Source organism: Oncorhynchus mykiss, chromosome 3 (genome assembly GCF_057628025.1).
Source record: "Oncorhynchus mykiss isolate SJ-2025 chromosome 3, ASM5762802v1, whole genome shotgun sequence".
Lineage (NCBI taxonomy): Eukaryota > Metazoa > Chordata > Actinopteri > Salmoniformes > Salmonidae > Oncorhynchus > Oncorhynchus mykiss.
In genome coordinates this window covers 73,920,651-73,935,161 of record NC_143024.1, presented here as the reverse complement: position 1 = coordinate 73,935,161, position 14,511 = coordinate 73,920,651, and the positions used below count along the sequence as shown (strand labels likewise).

At 43.4% G+C, this 14,511-nt stretch overlaps 1 protein-coding gene across 2 annotated transcripts; it reads left to right on the top strand.

The window, feature by feature from the left end:
• The first annotated feature begins 46 nt into the window (after positions 1-46).
• Positions 47-13,949, top strand: LOC110520328 (LON peptidase N-terminal domain and RING finger protein 2). 2 transcript variants are annotated; one of them, XM_021597575.3, is made up of 10 exons: positions 47-3,780; positions 7,172-7,290; positions 9,429-9,551; positions 10,391-10,552; positions 10,632-10,960; positions 11,090-11,204; positions 11,513-11,634; positions 11,816-12,137; positions 12,386-12,535; positions 12,635-13,949. In XM_021597575.3, the coding sequence occupies exons 1-10, from the start codon at positions 3,021-3,023 to the stop codon at positions 12,791-12,793; spliced, it is 2,361 nt and encodes a 786-aa protein (XP_021453250.2). In that variant the 5' UTR covers positions 47-3,020; the 3' UTR covers positions 12,794-13,949. The 2 variants fall into 2 exon arrangements, with proteins under 2 accessions (XP_021453250.2, XP_090086246.1); XM_090230120.1 differs by having other exon boundaries at positions 2,116-2,589.
• The last annotated feature ends 562 nt before the right edge of the window (positions 13,950-14,511 follow it).

Sequence of the window (14,511 nt, the reverse complement as noted above, 5' to 3'; positions counted from 1 at the left end):
ATGCCAAGCGAACAACTTTCCTGTCTGATGCTCCAGATTGTTTTTTAATTCGAGGTAAGTGGCACCTGGGACTTTTCCCAAATGTATTTTTTATTTTTTCTTAATACTTTGAAAAAAGGGCTACAAAGGGGTTTTTCGCTGTCCCCATAGGAGAATCCTTTTTGGTTCCAGGTATAATTTATTTGGGTTCGTTCTACCTGGAACCAAAAAGGGTTTATTCAAATGGCTATCTTATTGGGACAGCCAAATAACCCTTTTAGGTTCTAGATAGCACCTTTCCCCCCCCTAAGAGTGTAGGCATAAACATCCTACATTATCCTGATAATGTCAAAACCTGTTCTGTGTTTGTGGTCTCCAAATACCAGTAAATGATATGGTCAATAACCCCAACTGTATTACTGGCTCAAATCTGCCATTTTGCTCAAACAAGTTCAGCACCTCTTGGCATTATTTTATGCCAACTATTATGAAATCTAACTCTTATGTCAGCATCTTATAACATTACTACAGTAGTCATGGTGACTCATGAGATACTGTGTAAATACTCATTACTTAACTGTGATGAATGTGGTGAAACACATATAATAGTGAGTTTCTTCCTTAGGGGAAACGTACGGACTACTCTTCTTAACCAGAATCTCAGGTTGGCCCTGGATTATTGTGCTACGGGGATTAAATGGTTCTTGTAGCGGAGGTTTGGGCTTTCCTTCACCTCTCTGACTTCTGCATGCATACTGACCAGAGGAGACCATAAGGCCCTGTTCTGCTTTTGCATGAGTTTGTGTGCCCTGTCATAAAACTGTTATACATTGTTATACAGTGCATAACATGAAAATGAAAATAAGTATTTAATCAGACGTGAGCAATAGATCTCCTTAACAGGGAACACTGTGTTCCTTCCTATGACGGATGGGTTATGTCATAGACTAGACAGGTCATACAAAATGAGAGAAGTAATGAGTTTACCCTGAGGAGTGCAACATCTGTGTCATGTAACCTTAAAATAAAACATGTTTTCTTAAAGATAAAGGATTTATCTTCCCTGTGATTGTTAATGTTCAAATGTCTATTTTCTTTGTTAAGTTTAGACCATCCCCTCATTAAGATTGGTAGAGCAGCAGCATCATAAGTGTGTGAAATGTTGGGAGATGTGAGTCATCATAAAAGCTGAGGTCATCCTTATGCAACTTTGAAATTACATAAACATTGTTACCTGGCTGAGAGTTGGAGAGAGGAAGAGCTAGTTAGGGAGAGTCATCCACAGCAATTACACATTGACTCTGAGATATGATGATTTGTGTTCTTATTTGTAGCTACTTAGTAGTAGCCTGCTACCTGAGGTGGACATATTCTTGTCATCATATTTATCATATTGAATAATGGCTAAAGTTTATGTTTTGACAATGGCTAAATGTTCTGACATCCACCCGTAATTCTACCCACATTTTCAAAGGATAGGACTACACTCAGTATGATAGACATTGGAAAAAATAATAATAATACAAATCCATATGCTAAGAGTATAAGAATGACAAAGTTTTTTTGAACCACAACAAAATAGATTGCACAAATTATTCAACAGATTATTTATAGTATACAAATAGCCTGCTGCCTAAATTACATTTGAGAGGTACTGTATATCATTTTGGACATCATTTTCTTTATCTAAAGCAATAACCTTTAGCTGTTTTCTGTGTCTTTTAAATCACTGCAATTACGTTTTGGCAGTGTTCTCAAACAAATGTAAGGGTAATTCAAGCTCTGCTTCTTATATAAAGGATTACATAAAACAATGCACCCCTCCCCCTCAGAACAGTGATATAACCAGTGCAATTCTAATGAAGATGAAACAACTAGGTCTAGGTAGTCTATTACCATACCTGGATAGTCTCTCTAGTCAGATATATTTCTCTAAAACATAGTGTAACGATGATAAATGTCAGGTTGTTACATGAACTGAGTGCCCGGCGATCTACACTGACGTTAAGTGTTAAGTGGTTATGCAATGTTGATATGTTATACAAGTGAGCCATTTAATGGACCAATAACGTTTCACACTTACCGTCACGTGCTTCGTTCGGCGAATCATCATAGCTGAATTTGAAGTCGCTAACTGAGCAACAGTATGGAGTACGGCGTGGACCAGATACTTTCATTTTAATAGTATTTTGGCATCAATTGTTATAACCGAACAAGAAAAGTTTGAATGTCAAGACCCGGGCAGAGAAACTAACTAAGCTTTCCAGCAACAGTGAGCGCGAGAGGTTAGCCAGCTAGGGAAATTAATTGGGTTGTTTCGGGTCTTACATAAAAACAGGTAACGTGAAATTGCACTCGGAACTTTGCTCCACAGAACGTTACTCCCAGGAAACCGTCCTTTTGCCTTTAATGACTTAAAGCCTGCCAACCTCCGATGAAGGATTTGAGTTGCCAACAATGTTTAGCTGACTAGAAGTACATACCTAGCGTTACTTGCTGTTATTTGGGGAGGCGTTATGCCGTTGTCAGCCAAACAAGAGGATTGACTCGACGTTTAACGTTACTTCCTCAGTTCGTGAATTACTGAACTGGTTTATTCAGCAAAGCTGGGTAGGTAAATAGGCATTACAGTGCTGTAACACAGAGTCCGAATATATCGGGTTTGAAAAACGGGAAGTCTACATACAAACTAATTTGACATTTTAGCAAATGACTGGTGCGAATTCTATTCGGCTGTCGTGTAACGAGGCCTCTTAACCAGCTCTTCTCTTGGAAAACGACACGAATCGTTCACTATGGCACATGCAACGTTATAGTCTGACATTTGGGAAGTCTACATACAAACTATTTTGAAATTTCAGGAGTCACCAGTTTGGTGCGTATTCAATTCGGCTATCGCGGAACGAGGCCTAACCAGCTCTTCTCTTGGAAGACGACAGGAGTCTTTCACGATGGCACATGTACCCTTATAACGTTAGTCTGACGACGTTTTGTGAGAAGGAGTGTTTTTGAACACAGTTTGCTATGTGTAATATTCCAAGATGAACATGGAGACGGTAATCCAATCTCACCAGTCGGCGCAGTTTGTCCACCCGGTATACGACCCTGGAGCAGCGGGTATATGCCCTGAAATGCTCGAGGTGGCAGAGGAAGCAAACCGGGCAGGTGACTACGACCTTGCTGCGGAGATCTATAGTTCTCAGCTGGCGGACCTCCAGCATCCAGACCGGGGCCTCTGTTTGCGCAAAGCTGACGCTTTGGCCCAGACCGGGCGGATAGCAGAGGCGCTTGACTCGTACTGCACCGCGGCCAACATTGGCGAACTTCGGCCAGGCGAATTGCAGCTTCTGGTTGAAAACATAGCACGGACTCTTCGCGAGAAGGAGCTAACGTTAAACATTAATTCGAAGGCAACGAGTTGTCATAATAGTGGGAATGGAAACGATGGGGTTGAGGCCGATGGGACGTTTGAGGAAGAACCCTTGGACTTGTTTTCATGCCGCCTTTGTAGGTGTTTACTGTCAGAACCAACCACATTGGAGTGCGGCCACACGTTTTGCAAACATTGTTTAGAAGAAGAAACTGTCAAAGACTGCATACAATGCAAACATAAACTGAACAAAAAAGACGGACAGATCCTGTCCATTGGGTTTAGAGTAAACGTCATTCTCAGTAGTTTGTTGGATAAATGTTTCGACTCTGAAAGTAAAGCCAGGAGACATTGGATAGAAGGCGAGGGCTCACGAAAGAAGCACGATTACACTGATGCCCTGGACAAATACAACAAAGCCGTAGAACTGGGTAAGATAATGTAACATTTACAGTGAGTTTGACTAAGCAATTGTCGAATTCATATGTTTTAGAACAGATTGTGTATTTTATGTTTCCCTTTTACCTATTTAAAACCAAATATCTGGGAGTCTAGATTACCTACTTTTCACTACTCCGCATTGTGACTTGCCTAGTTAAATAAAGGTTACATTGTGTCACCGATAGTGGGTGACACTGTACCCATTTCAGTTCTCGAAGAAATCCTTTCATAAACCCAGTAGCCCCCCCCCCCCCCTTATTGCCAAACCCACATTCTACTTCTTCTGAGTCACATAGCCCATGGATTTATTTAATAATATTCACACTGGTTGTGCTGTTAAATTAAAAATGACTGGACTACGTGTTGTCTTTTCCTCACTGGCTATGTAGAATAAGTAGGCCTTTTATTGGGACATATTACATTATTGGATGTAAGCATGTTGGCATTTGTCATGAATCTTGACCTGGAGGCAGCTCTGCAGAATGGTCACTAGCTAACATTTTGCACCTTTTAAAGCCAAAAAGCAAATAGTTTTTTGTAGAATTGCCTCCAGAGCAAGATTCATGACAATAAATGACAATAAATGTCAACCTGCCTTAGGCAACATGGTCTCTGAAACATTTAGCAAGCTAGCTTGCTGTTGGTAGCTAATTTGTCTTTGGGTATAAACATTGGGTTGTTATTTTACCTGAAATGCACAAGGTCCTTTTTTTCTGGATCTTTTGTAGAATTTTCACCCATTTTGAGTCACACACAATTGTGTGTTTTCTACTCCAACAATTAATCCTCAGATAAAAGGGGAAACCTAATTAGTTTATAGTAATCTCTCGTCCTTCAGTCTTATTATTCTGTGGACTTTATATGGTGGTTGGCAACCAACTTTGACTGGAATGTGTACTTCAGTTCATCTTTCAATCACCCACGTGGGTATATGCTCCAAAAAAACAATAAGGAGATGGGAGTGGTGGGACTTTCAGGGCGTCAAATGGAACCACGTTCTATTTTTGCGCCTGGCTACGCATACGCTCTCTAGCAGTTTGGATGAAATGATTGAATAACATGTATGTGTAAATTTATTTAGCAAGACAGGCAGTGTGGTCAGCATGTATGCTAGCCTGGCAGACACGCGACCCACGTTTCTACACAGCCAGCTGCAAGGACGTAGAGAGGCTGGTTTTAGCAAGATTACAGTTACTCTCCATTAGCGCCCTTTTTACACCAGGTCAAAGAAAGTTATTTGCTTACCAGGTGATCCAGCATATGATTTCTAAGATGATATAATGCTGCTACAAAAGAGACCTATTTTTTTAAACATTCATTTAGTTTTGCATTTATTGCTGATTTTAAATGTAACCGTATTTCAAACCATGTACAAGTCCATTAGTATATTGGCATTTGGTAATTGTTGCATATTATTTGCTCCAAACACAATCAAAATGCAATGTTGTACGTTATGGCATCTGTTATTTAATTCCATTGGTGAGATTGTGTTGCATATGGAGTTGTGTGTGCAAACAATTCCGTAATGGATTCTTGCCTGGGCTTTGTTTTCTCTTGTGATGGTGCTTGTTGGCCTCCTTCCTAAGTTTTCGGCATTCATCTGTCACGCTGTATTACATACCTGTGTTTCAAATGGTGAAATAAGTTGCTTGTATTTCCTCGAGTGGTATCACCTGCAAAATGGCCATTATTTAACCCAGTAAAAACAAGTCCTCTTTTGCAACTCCTGATGTAAGTTGGACTCTTATGAAAGCTTTACCATGACAATTAATGCATTACCCTTCTCTCTAAAAGACACTACATTTTAAATCAAAGGGTAGTCCACTACTATTTTTTATTATTCCTAAGGTATGTTAAGGTATTATTCATTTACGTTTTCAAATTCACTCCCCTTTTGAATGAAAAACAGTATTTACCACAGACAGGCCCCAGTTAGTTTTATTTTCTCCAACATGCTCCACGTGTTTCTCATTTTAGGCAAGATGCAGGCATGCAGGTCACTCCTAAAGTCTACTTGTTAGATTTTACTGCATAGTCGGAACTAGAAGCACAAGCATTTCGCTACACTCGCATTAACATCTGCTAACCATGTGTATGTGACCAATAAAATGTTATTTGATTTAAAGTTGAAACACCAGGTCAGCCCTGGACAGTTCACTCCATATAGATGGCCAGGAGTTGTTTTCCCCAACCTTGTGACCTGAGTTTTACCAGGATAAACTTGGGCCCGTAATTAGCCTAACTCCCTAGAAAAAGCTTCTGTGCTGACCCTTACTACAGAGAGAGCTTTTAGGCATAGTCAGGAATGAGAGCGAGCCAGAGTCAGAGGCCCTTTGGTGCTTCAGTAGAGGCCGGCGCAACAGCATAGCACAGAAGCTCTGACTGACCCCATTATTTTTGCTTTAATGTCAGCTACTGACCTGCTTATTTAAGTCAGGAGGGGGGGTGACGCAGACTGTTTTTACCCACAGAGGCGGCATATCATCCACTGAGCCAAAGATTCATAAACTTTTACATGTTAAAATGCCGTTTTTTTTCTCCCCAATTTCGTGGTGTCCAATTACAATCTTGTCTTATCGCTGAAACTCCCCAACGAGCTTGGGAGAGGCTAAGGTTGAGTCATGCGTCCTCCAAAACATGACCCACCAAACTGCGCTTCTTAACACCCGCCTGCTTAACACGGAAGCCAGCTGCACCAATGTGTCGGAGGAAACACTGTTCAACTGACGACTGAAGTCAGCCTGCAGGCGCCCGGCCCACCACAAGGAGTTGCTAGAGTGCGATGGGCCAAGGACATCCCCTAACCCGGATGACGCTGGGCCAATTGTGTGCCACTCTATGGGACACAGCCTGGGATCGAACCTGGGTGTGTAGTGACGCCTTAGACCGCCACGCTACTCGGGAGGCCTCAACTTTTTACATTTGAGTAATTTACCAGATGTTCGTATCCAGAGTTGCTTATAGTAGTGAGTGCAAACGCCATGCTCTACCAACTGAGCCACACAGGACAGAATCATTCATCAGGAATAGAATGTTGACCCTCTCTTCTCTCCCCTCCCCTCCCCACTAGCCAGAAGGTTGTTGCATGTCATTGTAGACCTATTCCTGGCACAGACTGCATGGTCGACTATGGTGCAGTATTTTGATTCAATGGAAATGCTCCGGTTTGGTCCAGTGTTCCCTACTCATACTGTGTGGGGTGAATAACATCCAATGTCGAATTACATTTCTGTAGAAAAGACACATTAAATAAGTTGACATATTGTTGCATAGTACCTGATACTGTTCTTTGTGGTCTTGTATACACTGACAACATTGTACCTGTGTGGAAAGGTGTAAATTACATTTTGTCATTCTTCCTGTGTTCTCTCTGTTCTACAGCGCCATCTATAGGTAGGCTACTGGGACAGCGTGCTGAGCTGCACATGGACAGTAGGAACTACAGCCAGGCCATCCAGGACGCAGAGAGCTTGTGCAGACTCAAACCTCTCTGTCCAAAGGTGAGAGAAATTGATATGTAACTCAATCTACCTAACCCAGCAGAGTATAGACCTAGACCACCAGATGGTGTCTGAATATCTGTCTCTAGTCGTGTCATGAACTACCCATCACATCTCCACAACCACAGTCTGACCCAGTCTGCACCCAATACATACAGTCCTGAGCATGTATAGTGTATGTGTGAAAGTATTATCGGATGCTGCCAAGTCTGTTCGTAAGTGAGGTTGGATGCTACAAGCTTGTGTATGTTAATATGCAAATTATAGCAGCTGATACACATGCAAAATAGATCATATAGACCTGAAAACCAGGCACTAGTGTCAATAGGGAAGAGCTTATGTTGACCAGGTTGAAGAGCCCCTGGAAATATAACCGAGGGGTTATGACAAGAATGACCTTATATTCCCATGTTTCCTCTGTTTTTAAATGGTTCTCTCTTAGGTCGTTTAGGGCGCTCACTGAAACAATATTCAGATTATAGATGATCAGTGTTTTGAATATACACTGCTCAAAAAAATAAAAGGAACACTAAAATAACATATCCTAGCTCTGAATGAATGAAATATTCTTATTAAATACTTTTTTCTTTACATAGTTGAATGTGCTGACAACAAAATCACACAATTATCAATGGAAATCAAATGTATCAAGGTCTGGATTTGGAGTCACACTCAAAATTAAAGTGGAAAACCACACTACAGACTGATCCAACTTTGATGTAATGTTCTTAAAACAAGTCAAAATGAGGCTCAGTAGTGTGTGTGGCCTCCACGTGCCTGTATGACCTCCCTACAACATCTGAGCATGCTCCTGATGAGGTGGCGGATGGTCTCCTGAGGGATCTCCTCCCAGACCTGGACTAAAGCATCCGCCGACTCCTGGACAGTCTGTGGTGGATGGAGCGACAGTCTGTTGGTGGATGGAGCGAGACATGATGTTCCAGATGTGCTCAATTGGATTCAGGTCTGGGGAACGGGCGGGCCAGTCCATAGCATCAATGCCTTCCTCTTGCAGGAACTGCTGACACACTCTAGCCACATGAGGTCTAGCATTGTCTTGCATAAGGAGGAACCCAGGGCCAACCGCACCAGCATATGGTCTCACAAGGGGTATGAGGATCTCATCTCGGTACCTAATGGCAGTCAGGCTACCTCTGGCGAGCACATGGAGGCCCCCCAAAGAAATGCCACCCCACACCATGACTGACCCACCGCCAAACCGGTCATGCTGGAGGATGTTGCAGGCAGCAGAACGTTCTCCACTGCGTCTCCAGACTGTCACGTCTGTCACGTGCTCAGTGTGAACCTGCTTTCATCTGTGAAGAGCACAGGGCGCCTGTGGCGAATTTGCCAATCTTGGTGTTCTCTGGCAAATGCCAAACGTCCTGCACGGTGTTGGGCTGTAAGCACAATCCCCACCTGTGGACGTCGGGCCCTCATGGAGTCTGTTTCTGACTGTTTGAGCAGACACATGCACATTTGTGGCCTGCTGGAGATCATTTTGCAGGGCTCTGGCAGTGCTCCTCCTTGCACAAAGGCGGAGGTAGCGGTCCTGCTGCTGGGTTGTTGCCCTCCTACGGCCTCCTCCACGTCTCCTGATGTACGGGCCTGTCTCCTGGTAGCGCCTCCATCGTCTGGACACTACGCTGACAGACACAGCAAACCTTCTTGCCACAGCTCGCATTGATGTGCCATCCTGGATGAGCTGCACTACCTGAGCCACTTGTGTGGGTTCTAGACTCCGTCTCATGCTACCACTAGAGTGAAAGCACCGCCAGCATTCAAAAGTGACCAAAACATCAGCCAGGAAGTATAGGAACTGAGAAGTGGTCTGTGGTCACCACCTGCAGAACCACTCCTTTATTGGGGGTGTCTTGCTAATTGCCTATAATTTTCACCTGTTGTCTATTCCATTTGCGCAACAGCATGTGCAAGTTATTGTCAATCAGTGTTGCTTCCTAAGTGGACAGTTTGATTTCACAGAAGTGTGATTGACTTGGAGATACATTGTGTTTAAGTGTTCCCTTTATTTTTTTGAGCAGTGTACTTTAGAGGTATAGTTGAAATGCCATCAGAATATTTCCTACTCACTTTGGTGTTTCCCTACTCAAAACACCCTCTTGTCTGTTTTTTCCCAGGCCCACTACATCAAGGCCTCAGCCCTGAGTAAAGCCAACTACAATGATGAGGCCTTAAAAGAGTACTTCATGTGTGTAGCGCTCAAGCCTGATTGGATGACGGTGAAGCTGGAAGCTCAGAAGGTAATACACAAGTTTAAAAAAAACTTTTGTCCATTTACTTGCCCCTTAATGTCACATATCAATTATATAAAAATGCAGTATTACTATGTACGATATGACAGTGTAAATCTGTCTTTATGCTTACCAGACCGGATTAGTTTAAAAAAAAAATCCTGCTCTGCTCCACACTAGGTGATGATGCAATGCCCCCATTCCAGCTGTCTTAGCTGGGGAGCTATTCCAGGCCTATCCCCTGCTGTCACTGTGGCCTGTTTTAGTAGCTCCACTGCTGTTACATATTCACTGCAATATGTACTGTCCGGTGGTGTAAAGTAAAAATACTACTTAAGTCGTTTTTTGTGGTATCTGTACTCTATTTATATATTTTTTAAAACTTTTACTTCACTACATTTTCCCTAAAACCCAAAAGTACTCATTACATTTTGAATGCGTAGCAGGACAGGAAAATGGTAAAATTCACACACTTATTAACATACCCTACTGCCTTTAATCTGGCGGACTCACTAAACGCACATGCTTCATTTGTATATTACGTTTTACTTTGATACTTAAGTATATTTAAAACCAAATACTTTTACTCAAGTAGTAATTTACTGGGTGACTTTCACTTCTACTTGAGTCATTTTCTATTAAGGTATCTTTACTTTTACTCAAGTATGACAATTGGGTACTTTTTCCACCACTAGGTCTGTAACTATGTCAAGACAGTCTGTCCAGTTTGAGCCATTGTCCTGTATTTCCACCATATTCCCTTTTAAACTCTGGGTACTAGTTATAAGCTACTTATGAATGCTATGACATTGTATGAGCGTGTTGACTGACAGTGTGTGTTTCTGTAGCTGCTTAGTGAGCTGTTCTCGTCAGCGTTTGAAAAGGACGGTCAGCCCACTCCCCTACATCCCCTACAGGGTGGTCCCTCCACTCGCCGCCTCAAGCCTCCCGCCCTGCTCAGCTCTCTACACCCCCCCACCACCCGACAGAGGCCTGGCTGCTCCTCTCAGGTCGGCGCACACACACACACACACACTTACCTCCCCACACACCTACTTCTCATAGTAACTCCACTCTTCTCCTCTCCAGGACCCAGCGTTTATTGCAAGTAAGAGTTCTCCTCGCGAGGGTCCCTCCTTCTCCTCCAAACACCCCCTGTCCCCCAGTAGCGAAGCTGAGAAGCCTCTGCTAGAAGACGCCAAGAGCCTGGCCAGTGTCCTGGCTGCCCTACCTGCCCCCCCAGGAGGCCTCAAGAGGAGACATAGTGGGGACAGCCCAGCCTTCAACGCCCCCTCCAAACTGCCCAGACCAGATGAAGCCTATTCCTCCTCTCAACCTCCTGCTGCTTCCCCTGGGAGGAGGACAGTGGCTGCAGACCTGCTCGACAGTAGAGATATGGAGTGCTCCCTCTGTATGAGGTAAGAGGACCACCAACCACCAACCACCACACAATTATGCATTTACGATTAGCCACTCAGTGTTTGATTTTCAGTCAATACTGACAATTACTTCAACTGATAAAGCCTATGTTATTGTGTTTCCTCCAGGCTGTTCTATGAGCCCGTCACCACCCCCTGTGGACACACCTTCTGCCTCAAGTGTCTGGAGCGCTGTCTGGACCACAACCCCAATTGCCCTCTCTGCAAAGAGAACCTCTCAGAGGTAAACACACACACAGGAAGTAGCTGTACTCTATATGTGGATAGATGGCTTAAGGCAGACCTGGTGATTATGAAAAATGATGGCTTAGGGCTGACTGTAATACAATATAATTTCTGTTCTGTGTTTGAGTGTCTTGAGGGATGGTTTAGCGTGACCAAAAAAAGTTAGCACAAAGCTTCCTCCGACACAGAGAGTGAAGTAGTATATTGGGACAATATATAATTTAAAGGATAATTCACCAAAGACATGGATGATCCAGTAGGATGTGAATGTAACATCCTATTCCTCTGTGTTCTGTATAATACCAGTATCTGGCCACTAGAGGGTACAACAAGACGCTGCTGATGGAGGAGGTGCTGCAGCGTTACCTTGGAGATGAGCTGGCGGAGAGGAAGAAGATCCACGAGGAGGAGATGAAGGAACTGTCGAAGTGAGTCTCTCGCACTCACAAACGCATTAGCACACAAACACAGATTTGATCACTTTACATAGCTATTGATTTTATGGTAAATTAATTGCGTAGTAGCATCGTCAGTGAGTTAACTGCACTTCAACAGTCCTGCTTTTTCAGCTAATTGCTGACCAATCTCATATCCCTCCTTACACCCTAGCTTGAACCAGGAAGTACCAATCTTTGTGTGCACCATGGCCTTCCCCACCATCCCCTGTCCACTGCACGTCTTCGAACCATGCTACCGCCTCATGATCCGCCGCTCCATGGAGACCGGAACCAAGCGGTTTGGCATGTGCATCGCTGATGAGTTGAAGGGTTTCGCTGACTATGGCTGCATGCTGGAGGTCCGGGATGTCAAGTTCTTCCCCGATGGGAGGTCCGTGGTCGACACCATTGGAGTGTCCCGCTTCAAAGTGCTGAGCCACGGTCAGAGAGACGGATACAACACGGCCAAGATTGAGTACCTGGAGGATAAGAAGGTGTGTGTACTGGCTAATGCTGTGTGTGAGGAAGGTTTTGCATACATGTGGATACAAAGAGTGCATTAGAGGTATTTGGATAGATCTTGATAGATATTCATATCCTCACTTTTGTAAGTTTTGTGTGTGTGTGTTTGATATGTGTATGATTGGAGTGTGTATGTGATCCTCAGTCTTCCATCCCAACCGTGTGTGTTCCATTGTATGTGTACTTTGTGTGCTAACTGCATTATATATTTTGTGGTCAGGTGGAGGGCCAGGAACTAGCAGAGATGCAGAAGCTTTATGTCTCTGTGTACGACCAGGCCAGTGGCTGGTTCACCTCCCTCAAAGATAACATGAAGAGCCAGATAATCAGCCACTTTGGACACTTGCCCGGGAAGGACCCTGACCCACAGGTATGACACTAACCTAACCATTACACACACACACCTGGTGAGAATCACACTTGTATGCCATATAGGGATTGAATGGGCTGCATTTATCCCTCCCTCCAGAGTAATCCCAGTGGTCCAGCGTGGGCTTGGTGGCTGTTGGCTGTGCTGCCTCTGGACAACCGTGCCCAGCTCACCATCCTGGCCATGCCCTCCCTCAAGGACCGCCTCATCGCCATCCGCAGGGTCCTTATCTTCGTCACGCGCAAGAGACCCCGATGACCGCTCAGCCGCCACCACAACTGCTAGGACCATGCATGGTCATTCACTCGTTCATTAAACCCACTCATCAGACTTGATATGAGAGCAATGTCTTTGACTCCCTTAGACATTAGGGTTGACTGAATTATGTCACGCTATCTCTCAGCTTCCTCTGTCCCCTCTCTTAGGGAGGGAATAAGAGGTCAAGATAATAGAACTGGTGACTGTCATGATGCACCAGAACTAAGCTGACCACATAACTGTGTCGAGTCCATGATGGTGTGACTTATCCAATTTTCTTAATATTGTAAATTTAGTATAAAAACATATTTAAAAAAGACCTGACACGTACCAAAAAATAATTTGTATGACTGAAAAATAATACAACACCGATTGTATTGGGTTGTCTTTAGTTTGGATGTTATGTTTCTGTTCAATCCCTGCTGACTATGGTGAGAGACACATGTAAGACCCAGAGAGATAGAAACCACCGAATGGAGTAGAAGGTCTACATATGAGAATGTGCTCCTGTTTAAATGGCTTTTCTGCATTCATTTCTACATGACTAGGGAAATAGATGCAGAACCGTAAGCCTGCGTCTTGCCCAGGCATGTGCCCCAATAGAGTGGTGAAGGAGTAGTGCATCTGAAAGAAATGCAAAAGAGTCCTGAAATTGGTATGTAAGTAAATGTAAGAGATTTGGGGTTAAACTCACTTATTGGTAGACATAATCTAAATGCAACTTTTTTTTTACATTTATTTTTTACTTTCAGTAAAATTAAGACATTTAAAACAATTTCCCTACTGTAACTTGACATTGTTTATGAACATGTAATCAAACTATGATAATCTGAATGATAGTCCAAAACAACAATGGTAATGTATGTACTGTAAGTGTCTTTGGGAAGGAAATGGGGTTAAACTATTCTGTTTCATGTCTTGTTTCTCTTCTGCTATATATATATATGATGTATGGTCAATGTGAATTGGAGGATTTAACTGTGATTATCAATGTTAACTCTCTGAGGCCTTTACAATGTCTTATTTAAGTGTATTTAGTTGTTTCTCCTGATCTGTATGACATGTGTAGCTCCTCTTTTGGCTGGTGTTATGACTTGTTTATTTATAAAAGAAGATATAGCATTTTTTTTCTGGAAAAAGAGATGCCTGAGATGTATTTGGTTTCTGATTGTTTTCCTTGAAGTGTTCAGAAAGAAAGATTTCGCTATCGTCATTTCATTGCGATGTGACATTACATGACCGAAAGTATGTGGACACCTTGTTGAACATCTCATTCCAAAATCATGGGCATTAATGTGGAGTTGGACCCCCCCCCCTTGCTGCCATAATAGCTTCTACTCTTCTGGGAAGGCTTTCGCAGCAATGTTCCAACATCTAGTGGGTGGCTTGCTTCCGTTCAGCCACGAGCATTAGTGAGGAAGAACTTGACTGGCCTGCACAAAGCCCTGACCGCAACCCCATTGAACGCCTTTGGGATTAATTGGAACGCTGACTGCGAGCCAGGCCTGATCGCTAAACATTAGTAGTGCATTAGTACATTAGTGCACTTTGGAAATCTGTAGTGAGTGTTGAAACCGAGGACAGACTATTTTTACTCGCTACGCGATTCAGCTCTCCGCGGTCCTGTTCTGTGAGCTTGTGTGGCCTACCAATTCGGGGCTGAGCCGTTGGTGCTCCTACACGTTTCCACTTCACAATAACCGCACTTACAGTTGTTG